The sequence below is a fragment of the Nomascus leucogenys genome, chromosome 22a, assembly GCF_006542625.1.
Source record: "Nomascus leucogenys isolate Asia chromosome 22a, Asia_NLE_v1, whole genome shotgun sequence".
NCBI lineage: Eukaryota > Metazoa > Chordata > Mammalia > Primates > Hylobatidae > Nomascus > Nomascus leucogenys.
The window spans coordinates 71,382,035-71,401,367 of NC_044402.1; the positions used below are offsets into that span (position 1 = coordinate 71,382,035).

General features: G+C 35.3%; 1 protein-coding gene across 4 annotated transcripts in view; it reads right to left on the bottom strand.

The window, feature by feature from the left end:
• Window positions 1-19,333, bottom strand: part of TLK1 (tousled like kinase 1) — a 171,138-nt gene that overhangs the window by 62,218 nt on the left and 89,587 nt on the right. For 2 of the 4 annotated variants that reach the window (XM_003254252.4, XM_030802753.1), the window contains 5 exons: window positions 8,752-8,827; window positions 5,838-5,884; window positions 3,995-4,090; window positions 2,637-2,726; window positions 1,329-1,421 (listed from right to left, as the gene is read on the bottom strand). In XM_003254252.4, the coding sequence (XP_003254300.1) occupies window positions 1,329-1,421; window positions 2,637-2,726; window positions 3,995-4,090; window positions 5,838-5,884; window positions 8,752-8,827 (402 nt within the window). The remainder of the gene's footprint in view (window positions 1-1,328; window positions 1,422-2,636; window positions 2,727-3,994; window positions 4,091-5,837; window positions 5,885-8,751; window positions 8,828-19,333) is intronic. The other 2 variants (XM_030802751.1, XM_030802752.1) reach the window with 1 other exon arrangement.

Below are 19,333 nucleotides of genomic sequence, written 5' to 3' on the forward strand. Positions count from 1 at the left end.
AACTGTTTATATTAGAAAAAGTAAAAATAAAATGTCAACTAAAAGCAGAAAAGATACAGAAATTATGGTATACTCGTAACACCTTACAATATTGCAGTGAAATGAACAAACTACAGTTATACTCATCCAAGTGGATGACTCTGATATATAACATTCATTGAAAACAAGCTGGGCAAAAGGGTCCATACTGGAAAATTTCACTTAACGTTCAAAAACCAACTGAAATAATATGTTGTTAAGAATGTAAGCACATATTTAATACAACCATAAAGAAACACCAAGGCATGACAAATACAAAATTTAAAATAGTGGTTAAGTGGTAAATCGGTGTGAGAAAGTAAGTATGACAGCATCAGGAAAAAGACACATGGATGTTTTAAAGACACTGTCAAGTACAGTAGGATCACAGGTGTTGGTTTGATCGAGTTTCTATGCCAGTAGCTCTCAATGCTGGCTTAAATTAGAATTATCTGGGAGAGCCTTTAAAACTACCAATGTCCAAGACCTACATCGTCATCAACTTGATCAGAACCCCTTAGGGTAGAGTTCAGGCATTAGTACTTTCACCCTTCCCAACTGGTGAGTCCAAGGAGCATCAAGGGGTAAGAACTGCTGCTTTAAACCCTTACATTGTTAAGTATACTTCTAGATGTATTTTTAAATAAAGCTTCCATTAAAAATCCTACAGAACTGCAGCAGTTACTTCATCCTATCGGTATCAGATGTCAGGCATATAATAAAATCAATAAACTTTTAACATGAAATGGTTATTTGTGTTATGGTAGTTGGTCATATAAATGTTATTAACTTCCAGTTCTCCAGCAGTTCCTCAATTCCCAATTTATTGAAGATCTAATAAAATATTTCACTTTAAAATTGGTATTTTCAACATGTACTTAAACTAACAGAAAAAGCTTATTGAGTTCTAGCTACAGAATTTTTTTTTTTCTGAGACAGAGTCTCACTCTTTCGCCAGGCTGGAGTGCAGTGGCGCGATCTCAGCTCACTGCAATCTCTGCCTCCCAGGTTCAAGCATTTCTGCTGCCTCAGCCCCCCAAGTAGCTGGGACTACAGGCACGCACCACCATGCCCAGCCAATTTTTGTATTTTTAGTAGAGATGGGGTTTCACCATGTTGGCCAGGATGCTGTTGATCTCTTGACCTTGTGATCCACCCGCCTCGACCTCCCAAAGTGCTGGGATTACAGGCATGAGCCACCGTGCCTGGCCTAGCTACAGATTTTTTTACAATGCTAAGTATTTTCTGAACAGTTTGACTGTTGCCAAATAATTTATTCAATTTTTTCCCCTCTATGACTCATTACTTACCCTGAGCAAATCATCTATACGTCCCTCCTTCTTTTCCAGGTCCTGGATTTTATTACTTTCTAATGCTGCTAATTTCAGCATTGTGAGATCAGTCTAAATGAAAAAAAGTTATTTTGTTACCTCCATTATATATGTTGTTCCAAGCAAACATAAAACTAGATTTTACTCCAAATTCAAAAGGTAAAGAAAAATATATTTGTGTGTATATGTAAAGTGGATCTCAAAAAGTTTTAGTGCAGTTTTAATAACTTCAAGTGTATAAATGTTACAGACTTACCAAGAAACATCTAGAAAGGTCAATTACTTAATGTTCCTCATTATAATTCAATATATCCGCTGCTTTGTGCTATACGTCCCTCTAGTTGATTTTTTTGAATTTTGCAAAACCTTTTTTAAATTGATAGCAAAAACCTATCTATTTATGGTACACAACACGATGTTTTGATATATGTATACATTGTAGAACGGCTAAATCAAGTTACTTAACACCTATCTTTTTTTGTGGTGTGAATAAAATCTACTCTCTTAGCAATTTTCATATACACAAAATACTGTTTTTAACTGTAGCCCCTATGATGTATAATAGTTCCCTTGAACTTATTCTTTCTAACTAAAATTTTATGTCCTTTGACCAACATCTCATGCAGCAAAACCTTTCATGATCTACTCAGTGGCTGAAAGGAATGTACTTGTAATCCTAGCCTCAGGATCATCCAAAGAAAGAGGTTTTGATACATGCACAACGGTTTGGATATGACCTCACAAATAAAGTCTAATGGAAATAAACTGGAAAGCTGAGGTTGAAGAATAAGATCTACTCTCCCAAACCCCAGTCTGAGAAAGTGCCATTCAGAAACTGTCACATGTAAAAAATTAAAATGAAAAACTTAGTGCTCAAAATTCATGAAACTAAGTGTAGAAAATATACAAATAATTCAAATAATGTTTATAATCTGTCACATATATGTATTTAATAAGTACAGTCAAATGAGCAACTTTAATGTCCATTTATAAAAAATACAGCAGTTTCACAAAATATCAATTACATATACTTGGAAATTCAGTTCAGAAAGAATCAGTAAACAGAACTGACATGTTACGGTTGTTTAAAAAGCTGTTAGTAAATTGTGTGTTTCAGTTTCTCAATCCTTCCTACAAATTCTGTTGTTTTTGTTTAGTAAGTTATCTTTCTTGATGTGTAATTCTGCTTTATGACTATGTATAAAACAAACAGACATCTCAGTTGTTAGTAAGTTAGTCAATGGTTTCTTAGAAGCCATAGAAAAATACATTTTAATTATCATTTACCTGAATAATTTTAAAGGATAACTGCTTTGGTTGTACAATAGGGTGGTCCCCAAATGCTAATGCAGTAGGAGAAGGGCTATTCGGTCGAACCTAAAGAAATTATTAAAATTTTTATATTAGCAAAACAAAAAAAAAACAGGTTTCTAATTAGCAACAATTACTTAACATTTCTGAAGAAGTTTCTATCAGAATAATACCTAAATTGAAACATAATTGACTTTTAAAAACCTTTAATCACCATTTATTCAACAAGCATTCATTAAGTACCTTCCACATAAGACCCAGTGAGAAATACAATATATTCCCTGCCCTCACAGAGCTTACATTCTAGTGCCATAACTCTCAATGCTTTCATACTGTTAAAAAAAAAAAAAAGGCCAAATAAATTATTCTGAAAAATATTAAACAATGATTATGATAGTTGAAAAAACAAACTTACTAGGGACAATAATACATGCCCATATGTAGTTTAATATCCATTTATTAATGAATTTCATAGTTTATCTGGTGGCTAGTTCAAAAATACACTCACTGAAAGCAGATGATAACATTGTATCAATGCTATCACTGTAACTCTTAGTTACTGTTGAATCTTATGCCTTACTTTATACACAGCAATGTGATATCCTGAAAGGTACAAAATGAGTAAGACAAAACCAAGTATGTCTAAAGACAAGGACAAGAAGGGGACACAAGAAATAAAAACAAGGTGCTTGAATAAATAAGTGAAACTCTGATTTTTAAAAATCTTTAATTCCTCTTTAAATTACTGAAAACCAATATTGTTTTTCTAGTTAGACATTGAACTTTCACACAATGAAAGTAAATTTAAAAATGAAATCCAATATGCAAAACAATGCATATAAAAGAACTATATCTAAAATGTTACGAAAAAAAGTTTAAGATAATTTTAAGTCCATGATTCTTTTCCTATACTGAACTACATACCCTGCCTTTTTCTTAAGGATTCCCAGAAAGGAATTATGCTATCATTTTAGTGGTTAAGAAATTCAATTGTTAAGAAAGTTATAAATTAGGAATCAACAACTGAACACAGACTGATACATGAGTACTCATGCTAGTCCCACAGACTCAACAGGCATTCTTTTAATATAAACAATGCTTCTTGGATATAATTAATTCAGAAAATCTTTAAGAGACTCACTTCCAGAAATAAAATTCCAATAGCACCAGATAATTTAAAAGGATTTAATTCATGTCACAGAAATAATGTATTAAAAGATAAATGCTAACTTATTTATATAGAAGTTCTCAATAAAAAACAACAAATTATAAAACTTATTCAATGTACATAACCTCCCAAAGACTACGCATGAAAAACTTGAAAGATGACTTACAGATGAGGAAGGAGTGGAATGTGAATGTGAATTTTGAGGAGAACGGATTGCAGGAGGTATGCCTCTTACTGGACTTGAGCCATTTCCACCCTGGTACTGAGTAAAAGAAAACGGAAACATTATTATTTACTAAAGCAGGCTCAGACAGTTATTTCAGATATGACATTAAGAATTAATCTAAATATACCTAATTTTAAAATAAGTAGTCATTTAAATGGGTCCAGAACAAAAAAACACTAAGGTCAGCCATGTCCTAAAAGACTGAGAGACTACTGATCACAAGAACATGACAAGACTGTTTTATAAAGATCCTTATTACTCTATATTCTGACTATAATCTGTTATTTTGGTCAACTCAAAGACAAATAAATTCCTCCAAAGCAATAAACATATTTTGTTTTCCCCTCAAATCTTAGCACAGGTCCCCTACAAATGTTTATTGAGCCATATAGTCCCTAATCCCAAGAAATTTCAAAATGTTTACACATAGACCTTAGTGAACATAATCAACTATTTTAAACAGAATATCATTCTCAAGATATCCAAGATGGCACTATATAAAAATAATTATAATAGGTCCCTTTCCTCTAACAGCACAAAATCTTTAAAAAATCAATTCTTCTGTACAAAGTGCATGACTTAGCTGCATATGAAGGGAAGCCAACTGATCTGTTCCACAGCTATCTTTTCTCCTATTTCAAGTTTACATATGAAGGATGGGAAAGGAAAATAACTTGCTGCTGCAAAGTTCCTCTGGGGGTGTAGATTATTGTCCATTTCATCATTTCTTGTTTAATTACTTTACTTACATAAACAGCACAGATAGGGCCTTCCTAGCATGTTCATTAAACAACTTCCTGCAACCTAGGGATTTTGCCTTATTTATTTTGTCAATAGAGCCTAGCATAAAATTTAGCACATAGTAGGCATTCAAGAGACATTTGTTTATTTGAATTGATCATACCTTTGGCAAAGGTTCTTAATTAATGCTATCAGTAAGTGACTGAACTCAACCAAACAGCATTAAGTATCTCAGGGTCAGCAACTGCTTTACGTCAGATGTTACGAACCCAAGAAAGAAAGCAGTGGTGGAAAAAAAAATCAGCCCTTCCCTTAATCAGCCAATTCTGCTCTCTCAAGTAAACATAAATATTTTTCAATTGAGTAGACCATGTTTGTTTTAATAATTACACTTAAAAATTTTCTAATTTAAAATGGTAGCCAAAAGTGTTTCTATATAGAAGTAAGGCAACATTCCAGATTGGGTAAGAATCTAAATTTATTGTTTTCACATACTCTTAGATTCAAGCCTCTATCAAATACTTAATCTCCATCCACAGGGCTCAAATGTTGCTGTAATGTGATGAAGTCTGTATTGATAGTAGAAAGAATTCTGAGTCCAGTGAACTTTAACTTCTATTCTTTACTCTTCAATTCAGACTTTGCCTTAAATGGGTTAACCCATTTATGCCTAGTGTTCTATTATTGCTCAAGGTCACTGCTGCCATGGTCTGACTGCAAAAATTCAAAAAATTACAATGTAGGCTACTTTACATTTCTGGTCTTCAGTTTCATCATCTGTAAACTGAAACACTAATATGTATTTTGCCTATCTTACAGGTTATTATAAACAACTATGTGAGAAAGTATTTAGAAAAAAATGATACGGCAACCCAATGTAAATGTAAATCTAATTTTCCTAGAAAGATACCACATAGTAATAAAGCTCTGCTCTAATCAAGTAAGTAATCAAAAGCTGACCTTGTGCTTCTAAGAAATTATTTTTAGCTCAGAGCAGAATAGTACTGAATTAGGAACTGGAGACAATCCTCAATGAACTTACTTCAAAATAGTCGCTAATTTTGTGGCCACGTCCCCCAATACTTTTTCCTAAAATATAAGAAGCGCATGATGTTAGTAGGGAAGTGATGGGCATCAAGAAAATATTAAGAGTCCGCAGGACATCAGCTATCAATTTCACAAATATGAAAATCAAATGACATTTCAATAGAGACATGCCAATTTTTAAAAGTTCCAGTTATTGGAGAATCATACAAATAAATGATGTAAGTGATGTCCTGTTTTAAAACTACATTATTAATACTGCTTAATAACTAATTTCAGAAAAGCAAATCAGTAAATTAAAAAGTAGCGACTGCATCACTGACAAACTAACCTTTACCTGTAAATAATAATTAAATAGCTTTAATTATACAAACCATAACATAAATCCTGTCAAACTGACAGTAACACACTTCAATAGGAATGTTATTTTGTAAAATGTATTTTGATTTTCTAAAGAGCATTCCCAAATTAAATACAATGTTTTTTAAAAACTAGATTGTAAATATTGCTCATATATGACCATACTGACAAAGTGAACCGGCTCATTAGAGATCACGCTATTTTTTAAATATTTTGCTCTAAAATGGATTCTTCATCAGTCCTATAAGTTTTAAATTTTAAAAGAACTTGCTAGGAAATATAGTGTTTAGAGATGCTTTCTTGGGGGAGAAGCAGCCATCCTTGACTGGAACTATACAGAATACACAAGTTCTTCAAGTTACAACTAGTGATATCACAAAGTCAAAAGCTTTGCTTAATATAAACATACATATATTTATTAATTCAATGCAGCCTTATTTCATGATTCATTTATTTTATTTAACAAATATTTCTTAAGTGGTTACTATGTGCCAGGCATTACTAAGATGAGAAACAGTATTCTTAAAAGTGCAACAACTTTAAATCCTTCTTGGAACAAGGTGGGGGGAGTTTTTAAAAACTAAACAAGTATTCAGGACTACCAATGCTACCTAGAAATTTTGAACATTAGTTCTGCATAGATTTATTTAGAGGTCAGAGATGCCTGTAAAGGTCTTATACTAAAGGGACTTCCCTTCTGTCCGTAATAATTTCTCTGTAGATTGTAAAGAGGTACTATATTTTAATGAAGACAGATGGTTTTGGTTGCCTACTCCAGAAGCTATTTCCCCAATTCTCTTTCCTTAACTGAATGAAAATTTTGTTCTGTTAACATCCTTCACCCTACATGGCACATGTAACTTCAGAGGAAGCTGACTCCTACACAACTTCCACTTCCAGGTCCCCTTCTCACCTTCTTATTAGAAATCCAATTTTGTTCTAGTATCATCCCTTCTCCATACAGGCTGTATGTTTAAGAACTTAACTCCATTTCCACGTTCAAAGATGGCCCCGATTTTTTTCTTTTGTTAAATTTCTGACACTATCCACCTAGAGATGGTCTGATTTTTTTTTAAGGCAATAGTACCTCTGTTGGTCATAACTAGTTTTGGAATGGACATATGACCACTCTAGTCCATAAGATCAGTAGTTGCCCACCTTTTTGGCACCAGGAACCAGTTTTGAGGAAGACAATTTATCCACAGACTGCGGGGAGTAGGGAAGATGGTTTTGGGATGAAACTGTTCCACCTCAGATCATCAGGCATTAGAGTCTCATAAAGGAGTGCATAACCTGGATCCCTTGCATGTGCAGTTCACAACAGGGTTCACACTCCTATGAGAATCTAACACTGCCGCTGATCTGACAGGAGGCAGAGCTCAGGCGGTAATGCTCACTGGCCCGCTGCTCACCTCCTGCTGTACGACCCGGTTCCCAATAGGCCAAGAACTGGAAGACCAGGTGGTTGGGGAACCCTGCAGAAGATGAGAGGAGAGGTCTGCTTTGGACTTGAAGTCAAGTTTACTCCAAAGGAAGGGGGAAAAAACAATGAAAGCCAGACTAAAGCAAATATAAGTGAGGAAGGTGAAACGAGAAAAAACAATTTAGGCAACCATCCTAAAAACAAAGATAATCAGACAATTCTGTAGATGGCAGACCACAAAGGAAAAAAACATGGTTCAACCAATCCAAAAGCCTCATTTTTGAGTTTATATCTTTACAATAAATAAAGCTCCAAGTCCACTAACTACAACTTGGGGGAGCTACGCTAAGATCAAAAAGGAGCTCAGTGTAAACTGAGATACAAAATACAATACACCTCAGAAAAGGCACTAAAATGACTTACTCCTTCCTTCCATAAAGACGGTTGCTGCAAATATATTCCTTGCTTCTAGTGCCCTATATACACCAGTAAGTCATGGGTTCACAGCCACAGATCTTATGGCTAAAGATTGGCTCCAACGCATGTAACATTATGTATAAAGTCATCATTATACACGATTTAAGAGCCCAATTTATTATATTTAATTTTGAGTGCTCAAATTAAATGACAGTACTATTTTTCTATTCATTATAAGATATTTAGTTAAATGAAAATAATTTTCTTAGTTCATATCACAAAAGGTAGGTATGCAAGAAAGAATGGAAAGAAAAACAGATAATACTTTAACTAGAGTCTCTCATAATTATTTTGATAGCCTTTTTTTTTAAATAAATGGGAGAAATTTGAGTAGTTCTGTTAAAGTGAGATTGAAGTTTTTAATTCAAAAACAAGCCATTTCAATACGATACATATAAAGAATGAAAAATGAAAAGTCGTAAGTTAATGCTTGCCAGATTTGGACATGATACTTGTCTTTCTAGGACCCAAATGAAAACAATAAGGGCAATGTTGAAAAGCCTAAAAACAATCATTATACACTAACTACCTGTGCACACACCAAGATTTACAACTTCATATTATTTTACAATTAGAATATTAATTGGTTAAAAATTAAAACAATTAATTTTAAGTGTCCACTAGGCGCTGAAGGAAGATGTTATGTGCTTACCCTGACTACTTTCATTCTGGTTTTCTGCTTTTCTCTTTCTTCCCCTGGATGATTCCGATTGTTTCTTCTCTGGTGTCTACAGAAAACAAGATAACAGATTTTTAAATGACAGTTTTAATATACAAAATTATCACAGTCAATATAAAACCATGTTTCGAGACCAAAAAAATAGCATTCAGTAGTGCTCAACAGATGTTAATATACTGTTATTTACACACAATTTATTTAAAAGATAAAATTTCCTATAGTATAAATTTTAAAATTCCAAGTAGAGAAGACCTTGTACATATTATCTGATATTCAGTTACAGAATTTGACATGAAGTGGATGAAAAATCCTAGAGTAATTAGCCTTTAAAAGATGACCAAATGCTTAACTGGATGAGGGGGAAAAAAATCACCTTAGTGTTTCCTATGAGTTTTTTCCTATTAAGTTTTTCCTTAGTTTCCTACTACTCAAACATACTTAGTGTATAAAAGCAAACTTGGATGAGAAAAAAGGGGCAGAACACAAACCCTGATATACACAATCCCTACTAAAAAGGACCATTCACTTAAATGCCTGGCAATTATTATCCAAAAATTATAGCCAATTCACAGATTATGCCCTAGATAACGGATCAGTAAACTATGGCCTATGGGCCTAATCAGTTTGGTCACCTGTTTTGTATGATTGAACCATAGCTTTCACACTTTTAAATGTTTGAAATTTTAAAAATTCAAAACAAAAAATATTTTGTGGTGTGAGAATTACAAGAAATTCAAGTTTCAGTATTCCTAATAAAATTTTATTGGAACACAGCCACACTCTCTCATTTAGGTATTGTCTATAGCTGCTTTTACATTACAACGGCAGAGCTGAGTAGCTGCAACAGAGTTGGAATGGCCCATAAAGTCACAAACATCTGGCCTTTTACAAAAAAAGTTAACAGATCCCTGCTCTAGATGGTGGCTCTGGTTCCAAATGACATGTGTGCTCCTATAACAGACAGGAAGTATTTTCATTAGACTAATACAAGTAATTTTTCTGGAGTTTGACAAACTTTCCTGCTTAGTCAAAAATTAAAACCAAGAGCAAAAGCACAGGCAATGGCACCAGGCCCTCAAATTCTAGAAACTTGGTAAGCACCTCTGGTGCTAGAAAAATTCCTGAACTTCACAAGAGCTCCATTAATATTTGACTGAATGAATGAATGAATCTTACTAAACAACTTAAAATAAATCTCTTAAAAGCATCATGGTCCCCCAACAAGGAAGGGACTTAATCCGTATTTTTATGTCTCTGAGTGGGCCTACAATTAAATATGAGTAACAATACACAGCCTAATTCTTATTGAATACATATTGTTCCTCTAAGTACCATCTTGAGTATTTAAAGTTCTCTCACCTCCATTTTGCCAACAAGATAACAGATTCAGAGAAACTGGACCAAATGTTCATAGCCTCTCAATTCTTTAAAAACAGATGTTACATCTTCTCCCTACCTCACCCTCTTGCCCCACTCCTGGCATACAGTTATTACTTGATAAATACATGAATGAATATTAAGTAACTTACTCAAGGTAACACTACCAGTGTGGCAGAGCCAGGATTCAAATTAAATTCGGTTCTGTATAATTCTAAGACCTAAATGTTCTTTATTTTTTCTATGATATCCTACATCAAGAACTAACTAAATGAATCTACTATACAAAAATATTTCAGAATTTTAGTGTTTATAAATAAAACTCAGTATGTCCAATGAAATGCCAGTATGTTTTCATTTGACAAACCACAAGTCTTAAAGAAATCCACCCTAATTGGCCATCTACTTGGGAGGTAAACTGATGTACCAGCAATTTTGGGCAGGTAGTTTACTACTTTTGTTTCATTGTCAAAATTACCAAACTCAAACAATAATCAATCTTCTGTTTTCCCAGAAATAAAAATATCACTACATTAAAAATTCTTTTAACATTTATTAAGAACCCTAAATCGGCCGGGTGCAGTGACTCACGCCTGCAATCTCAGCACTTTGGGAGGCCGAGGCGGGCAGATCACATGAGGTCAGGAGTTTGAGACCAGCCTGGCCAACACAGTGAAACCCTGTCTCTACTAAAAATATAAAAGTTAGCTGGGCATGGTGGTGTGTGCCTGTAGTCCCAGCTACTTGGGAGGCTGAAGCGCAAGAATCACTTGAACACAGGAGGCAGGGGTTGCAGTGAGCCAAGATCACACCACTGCACTCCAGTTTGGGTGACACAGCGAGACTCCATCTCAGAAACAAAAGAACCCCAAGTCTATGTTAAAATAAAAGATCCCCAAATAATAATTTATTCATAACCTTCCTAACTTAATTTATATATAAAAAAAGTCAAGAAAACATAATTTTTCAGAATACTTTAATGTTATACTAATTTTTTAAGCATGGCAGGATCCTATTCGAATTCCATCTTAAATCTTGACTAGGTATTCTTGAACAGGCAAAAATAGGCGGGAAAAAACCCATACAAAATGTTATAATCCTGAAACAGTTATATTGGAAACAGCGTTTTCTAGCTAGAAAACAAAATAAAATGTAAAGTTCAAAATGGTTCTGTATCATTTTCTAAAGTATATCCTAAGGAATTAGTGTTCAATGGTAGGTTGAGAAGGCTATATTCTAAGTGAGGGTGAAAAGGGGTGAGTTCAAATGGGGTAAACAAAATTAGATTTCTTTACTACAAGGCTTCTCAGAACCATCAAAATGCTAACGTGCACTGGCTATCTCCAAAAGAGGGATGAGGTGGGAAGATACAATAAATTTTCAAAACTTATTTGAGACAACATTCGTTAAATACTCACTGGATATGCACTTTAGGATATTTAAGGTTGTTTTGTTGTTTAACATATAGATTACTTAGTGAAGGTTTTTTCCTCTGAGGCAGAATTTCCCAGTGTGGAGGTATGGGACAGTCCATTGGCAAAAATGTCCTTTCATTAAACCAACCGAAAAGCAAACGAATGCATTATAATCATAGTAAAGAAGGCAACAAGTTTACCTCCTTTAAACCAGAGAAGAATTTACAGATGGAGAAGAAAAAGGGTAACAGGACTAAAATTAATTTTAGGACTGTTGTGCCCCAGAAGTTATTAAAGGGAAAGGAGAAGGGAAGGAAGTGTGTGGCTGAGTTAAGGCTCTAGTCTACCAGAGACACATCCTATGTTACCTCTACTCTGAATCTGCAAACACAGCATCTCCTATTTCAATATTGAGATTCCAGATGAGATTTCCTTTGAAAAAATAGTTCGTCAGCTTTTAAAAAAAGCTACTGATCATGACCAATGATTTCCTTGAGGAAATCCAAAGGACATCAACAAGGCCACCTATGTCTTTGCTAAGGTATACAATGTGCACATATTAAACATTTTATATAGAACATTTTCAAGATTGCTCTTGCTAATAATGCTGTCATTTCTTTCTTTTATTCTCTATTTTTTCTTAACTATCCTACTATAAATAGACCACTAAAGAAAAGATTAATATGGAAGGCAAAATAATAGGATTTGGCTTTGAAGTAAAGATGAAAAGTATGCAGTAATTATAAAAGGCCAAAGAGCTCCAATATACAGTGAAATAGTCGTTAGGAGAAAATGAAGAAAGGAGAGACTAGTACACTTTAAATCAAGTTAGCTGTGTAAATGTTAGATTTGTAATCATACCAAAACCTGAATGACTACTCTGGCATTTAGAGATTCCAAGATATTAGTGTGAATTTACACAGTATTTTCTACCAGTTGAAAGTTTGTTGAAAAAACACACAGACAAACTTAAAGGACTCAAGAGGTGTAGTGATATAATTTAACTAATCCTCCAATTTTACTTGGAACTTAGGTCAGTGATTATTAATCAAGGTTTTTATATCTAATCACGTAGCCTGCTGGTTTTATCTTATAATAAAATATAAATGAGTCGTTCTTCAATGTAAATAAGACCAAACATGAGAACACATGAATCTCAATGCTGTTACAGTATGAGGGACAGAAATCAATATGAATTATTCCATGAAAACAGATAACCACCTGTATAAGCCTCAAACTGGAGAGAGATTTAAAATTATGGAAATAAATGCATTACAGAAAATTTTAACAGTACACAAAAAAATATTTTAACGGCAACAAAAAAAGAGGGAGTGGATATTAAAGTTTGTTCTTCATTGGGCCTGACTGAATAGACAACAAAAATCAGGTATCAACGTCTCTAATAAAATCACTATAGTTAGTAGACACAGAATATTTCATTTTTTTGTTAAACAAGAAAATACTTTAAAACAGAAACAAAAGTTACTCTAATATTAAATAGTATCCTTACAAAATATCCGATCTTCAAACCTGACAGCATGAATTTTTTTCTGATAGATCCATTCAGCCAAAGACTGGTTTCAAAACTGCAACTCACTGGCTATTCTTTTTTTTTTTTTTTTTTTTTTGAGACGGAGTCTCACTCTGTCACCCAGGAGGGAGTGCAGTGGTGCAATCTCCGCTCACTGCAAGCTCTGCCTCCCAGGTTCACACCATTTTCCTGCCTCAGCCTCCAGAGTGGCTGGGACTACAGGCACCCGCCACTACGCCCGGCAAATTTTTTTGTATTTTTAGTAGGGACGGGGTTTCACCATGTTAGCCAGGATGGTCTCGATCTCCTGACGTAGTGATCTGCCCATCTCGGCCTCCCAAAGTGCTGGGATTACAGGCGTGAGCCACCGCGCCCAGCCCTCACTGGCTATTCTAATGATTCATACTTGGGTACCAAATTCAAGGGTACTATAATTTGAACAAATGGCATGACAAACCTTTTTGCTGGCAGCTGGTAAAACAATGTTCAATTTTTATCCACATTTCTAGGCAAAACTTGTTGAACTAGATGTGAGACAGGAAAATGTTTGCTGCTTTGTATCCTATTTACATTTATACGTTACCATGAAATATGAATTCAAGGATGATTTTGAGCTGGTATGACCTGAAATTCACATAGTCTGTCTCTGCCCAAGAGGTAAAACTTTAATATTGATAACTATTATCTGTAAATATTTACTTGAACCTTTGACCTCTAAAAGAAGATATCTATTATAATGCTGATTTTAATATTTAGTATAAAAAAATTATGTATGTAAAATTCTGGAAGCCTATCATCAAATAAAAGCATTTCCTTGTAGTTCTAAGTAAATCAAAATCATATCAGCAATTTGGAGTGTAGCATATTTTCTGCTGTACTGCCTTTATTGTTTAATAACATGTAATATAAAAGATGGTAGAACACCAATAAGAAGAAATTGGGGAACAACCCAACTAAAATATGTGCTGTCTTACAGGTATACTTAAAGTATGTCACCTCATACATTTTTGTAAAGGCTGAAGGACTCTCTATTTACACATGCACTGCATTCACAACCGTATCAGTACTCTAAAGAAATGTAATATTAAAACAATTACTTTTACGCTCAATTTTTAACAACTACCTAACTTGACATCCTCACATTGTGACTTCTTAAACTCCTATCACTTGGACCCACTGCATTCATACATGTTTAAAGGAATATACTAAGTTTTTAATATTGATGAAAATTATTTTGTCTGTTATTTTCTTATCACTTACGTAGTCTATTTCTTGGCATTTTCCCTTCTCTGGCTATCCCTTTAAGGCTTTATTTGTTAAACAGTATATACTATAAAATTAGAATAAAGTTGAACTTTCTCCCTACTCAAATTACCTTGCCAGTAGTTTTCAAATCATACAAGAATAAAACAGCCATTTAGAACAACTGCTGAAGGGTGGGGGTTGGGAAGTAACATTTTCAGATAATTTATTCCGGAAATGTTGGCATTTTGAAAGTGCTTATAATAGTCAAATTCAGAGCTGTGGTCTCACAACTTTTGACCCATTGTGACACTCACAATGGAGTACATACTCCATACATACAGTAACATACTCCTGTATCATACCCCTACAAACATTCCTTTGAACATGAATCCCTAGGTCTGTACAATTATTTCTCTGGTATACATACTTTTAAATGTAAATGCTGTATCACAGAATATGCACACTTAGTTTTTTTTTTTTTTTTTGAGATGGAGTCTCACACTGTCACCCAGGCTGGAATGCAGTGACACAATCTCGGCTCACTGCAAGCTCTGCCTCCTGGGCTCATGCCAATTTCCTGCCTCAGCCTCCTGAGTAGCTGGGACTACAGGCACCCGCCACCACACCCAGCTTGTTTTTTTTGTATTTTTAGTAGAGACGGGGTTTCTCCATGTTGGCCAGGATGGTCTCGATCTCTTGACCTTGTGATCCGCCCACCTCGGCCTCCCAAAGTGCTGGGATTACAGGCAAGAGCCACCACGCCTGGCCACACACTTAGATTTTTAAAGATAATGCCAAATTGCACATTCAAAGCCAATATCAATTGACATGTTTACATGAACACTGCATGAGACTACTCACCAATCCTTTAAGATCTGATGGGTAAAAAAGTGTTACTATTTTTCTCTATACCAATACAACATTTTTTTTTTATTATTATACTGTAAGTTCTGAGGTACATGTGCAGAACGTACAGGTTTGTTACATAGGTATACACGTGCCATGGTGGTTTGCTGTAACCATCAACCTGTCATCTACATTAGGTATTTCTCCTAATGCTATCCCTCCCTCAGCCCCCACCTCAAAAAAGGCCCTGTTATGTGAAGCACCCCCCACCGTCCCACCCCGTGTCCATGTGTTCTCACTGTTCAACTCCCACTTAAGAGTAAGAACATAACGGTGTTTGGTTTTCTGTTCTTGTGTTAGTTTGCTCAGAATGATGGTTTCCAGCTTCATCCATGTCCCTGCAAAGGACATGAACTCATCCTTTTTTATGGCTGCATAGTATTCCATGGTGCCAATACAACACTTTTAATCAGAAAAAAAGTGATCTTTTTTTTCCAAGAGATGGGATCCGCCAGGCATGGTGGCTCAAGCCTGTAATTCCAGCATTTTGGGAGGCCAAGGTGGGTGGATCACCTGAGGTCAGGAGTTCGAGAACAGCCTGGCCAACATGGCGAAACCCCACCTCTACTAAAAGTACAAAAAAATTAGCCGGATCTGGTGGTGAGCGACTGTAGTCCCAACTACTCGGGAGGTTGAGGCGGGAAAATCGCTTGTATCCGGGAGGCGGAGGTTGCAGTGAGCGAAGATCGCGCCACTGCACTCCAGCCTGGGCAACAAGAGCAAAACTCCGCCTCAAAAACAAAAACAAACAACAAAAAAAGAAAGATGGGGTCTCCCTTCATTGTCCAGGCTGGACTGTAACTCCTAGGTTCAAGTGATCCTCCTGCTTCAGGCTCCCAAATACCTGGGACTACAGACGTGACCATACCCAGCTTCTTTGTTCTTTTTTTAAATTGCTCTATCATATCTTTATTAGCATTGATTCCCAATGCTGACTATACATCAATCATCTATAAAGCTTTTATTTAAAGCTTATGCTGGAATCTCCAGTCCAAATTTAACCATCTCTGGAAAAAGATCAAAGGAATTACTAATTTTAAAAAGGTCCAGAAGTGATGTTATGTATCATCAGGATTAGGAACAGTCTATCTAGGTTTATATATAAAATAATAAGTTGTATAGTTCCCACATACTCCACTTTACAGTATCTCTAAAATTAAGAATGTTAGTCCTTACAGTCTTCCATATTAAAGACCAAAATTATTACATAGAGCAGAAAACTAATTAGGTTATAAAAAGTCAAATGGGTTGTCATGGTTACTCGGTTATTTTAGAAAAATGAGAATCTTAAAGAAAATTGGTAGAACATTCACGGTGTTCTACTGACATAAAAATACATCTTTCTAATATTTTTTAAACTAAAGAATAAAATTCTGAAATGAAATTTGTCAGTAATGTCAACTTGTGCTCAATGCTTTAAAAATCCAGTCTAAAAGCAACATTTATCAGATTAAACATTTGTGAAGTGCTGTTAGCTCAGGTATATCTTAGATTGGCAAATTTGATAATTACTATAAGTTATCTGAAACCTAAATATTTCCAAAGAGTACCATTTTTGTCCAAGACTTATCAGGGTAATTTATATAACAAGTTATACACTATCTTAGTTATATGGAAAGATTATAACAGCACAGTAGTTGAGAGCATCACTTTGAAATAAGGCATACTTTGGGATTCAAATTCTGACTCTGTTAACTTGTATCTGTGTGACTATGGACAAAGTATTTACTCTGAGCACCTGTTTCTAAATTTAGACATGTAAAACTTATGAAGTTGCAATCTAGCTCCATGGGTAACAAGCTATAAAAACTTTCTTTTTTCTCCTTCCAGTAATGAGTTGGTTCTCAACCAGGAGAGATGGTATTTGGCACTACCTAGAGGCATTTTTGGTTGACACACTGAGGATGGGGGTAACAAGGCTGTAGATATCTACTGTACAGAGGCAGAGATGCTGCTAAACATCCTACATTGCATAGGACAGGAACCCCACCCCTCAAAATTTATCCAGTGCAAAACGTCAATAATGTTAAGGGTGAGAAAACTTGCTTTGATGAATACATTAAGAATCATTTGTTTGGTACATAAAACTAACTGTATGGTGTGCTTTTTTACTTTCATTCTGAGTATACAGTGAAAATTACCAGAGGCTATATGACATGTGATGACATCTCACTGGATGATTTATGGATTACGTATTTGTGAATTCTAGGGTGACAACATTTTGTTTGAAATCCTAAAATGGTAAATACCAAATAGTTTTAACCAGCATAAACAAAAGCTCTTTAGGGTCCTTCAATTTTTAAAGTTACAGAGCAGTCCCTGAGACCCAAAATTTGAAAACTGCTTTTGTAGATACACTCACCCTGATCGTATACTAGGAAATGCTAGCAAGTGAGATGAGTATGCTAGAGAATAAGTAGTAGCCTATTAACGAGGTGGGTAGACAGTGATGTTACCCTGTCATGTTACCAGTCAACAGCTATTTACTGAGCACCTATTACGGTAAAGAACTATACTGAGTTCCACTTTAAAAGAATGTCTTCACTCTTACAGTAATAGGCCATTTTTCTCTTCCAATCTCGTTTCCACCAATCAGCTTAGAAGGTTCCTTTTTAAATTTTTTTTTTTTTTAAATCATTGTGGGTACGCAGTAGGTGTATATATTTATGGGGCACATATTTTGATACAGTTGTTACAAACAACTGTAACACAAAGGTGTTACAAACTATCCACTTATACTTTTAGGTTTTTTTAAATATACAATTAAATTATTTTTGCTATACACACTCTGTTGTGCTAGCAAATACTAGGTCTTATTAATTCTTTCTATTTTTGTACCCATTAACCATTCCCCCTCCCCACCACCACCACTCTTCCCAGACTCTAGTAACCATCTTTCTACCCTCTATCCCCGTAAGTTGCATTGTCTTAATTTTTAGCTCCCACAAATAAGTGAGAACATGTGAAGTTTGTCTTTCTGTGCCTGGCTTATTTTACTTAACAAAATGACCTCCAGTTCCATCCATGTTGTTGCAAATGACAGGACTGCATTATTTCTTATGGCTGAATAGTACTCCACTGTGTATATGTACCACATTTTCTTTATCCATTCATCTGTTGATGGATACTTGGGTTGCTTACAAATCTTGGCTATTGTGAATAGTGCTGCAACAGGTATCTCTTTGATACATCAATTTCTTTTATTTTGGGTATATATCTAGCAGCAGAATTGCTGGATCGCACGGTACCTCTATTTTTAGCCTTTTGAGGAACCTCCGAACTGTTCTCCATAGTGGTTGTACTAATCTACACTTCTACCAACAGTGTATGAGGTTTCCCTTTTCTCCACATCCTTGCCAGCATTTGTCATTGCCTGCCTTCTAGATAAAAGCCATTTTAACTGGGGTGAGATGATATCTCATTGTAGTTTCGATTTGCATGTCTCTGATAAACAATGATATTGGGCACCTTTTAATCAACTTGTTTGCCACTTGTATGTCTTCTTTTGAGAAATGTCTCTTCAAATCTTTTGCCCATTTTTAGATTGGATTATCATGTTTTCCTATAGAGTTGTTTGAGCTCCTCATATATTCTAGTTATTTATTCCTTGTCAGATGGATAGTTTGCAAATATTTTCTCCCACTCTGTGGGTTATCTCCTCGCTTTGTTGATTGTTTTCTTTGCTGTGCAGAAGCTTTTTAATTTGATGTGATCCCATTTGTCCTTTTTCTTTTGACATGGAGTCTCGCTCTGTCGCCCAGGCTGGAGTGCAGTGGCACAATCTCAGCTCACTGCAAGCTCTGCCTCCCGGGTTCACGCCATTCTCCTGCCTCAGCCTCCCAAGTAGCTGGGACTACAGACGCCTACCACCATATCCAGTTAATTTTTTGTATTTTTAGTAGAAACGGGGTTTCACTGTGTTAGCCAGGATGGTCTCGATCTCCTGACATAGCAATCCGCCTGCCTCGGCCTCCCACAGTGCTGAGATTACAGGCGTGAGCCACCGTGCCCAGCCCCATTTGTCCATTTTTAGCTTTGGCTGTCTGTGCTTGTTGGGTATTACTTAAGAAATCTTTGCCCA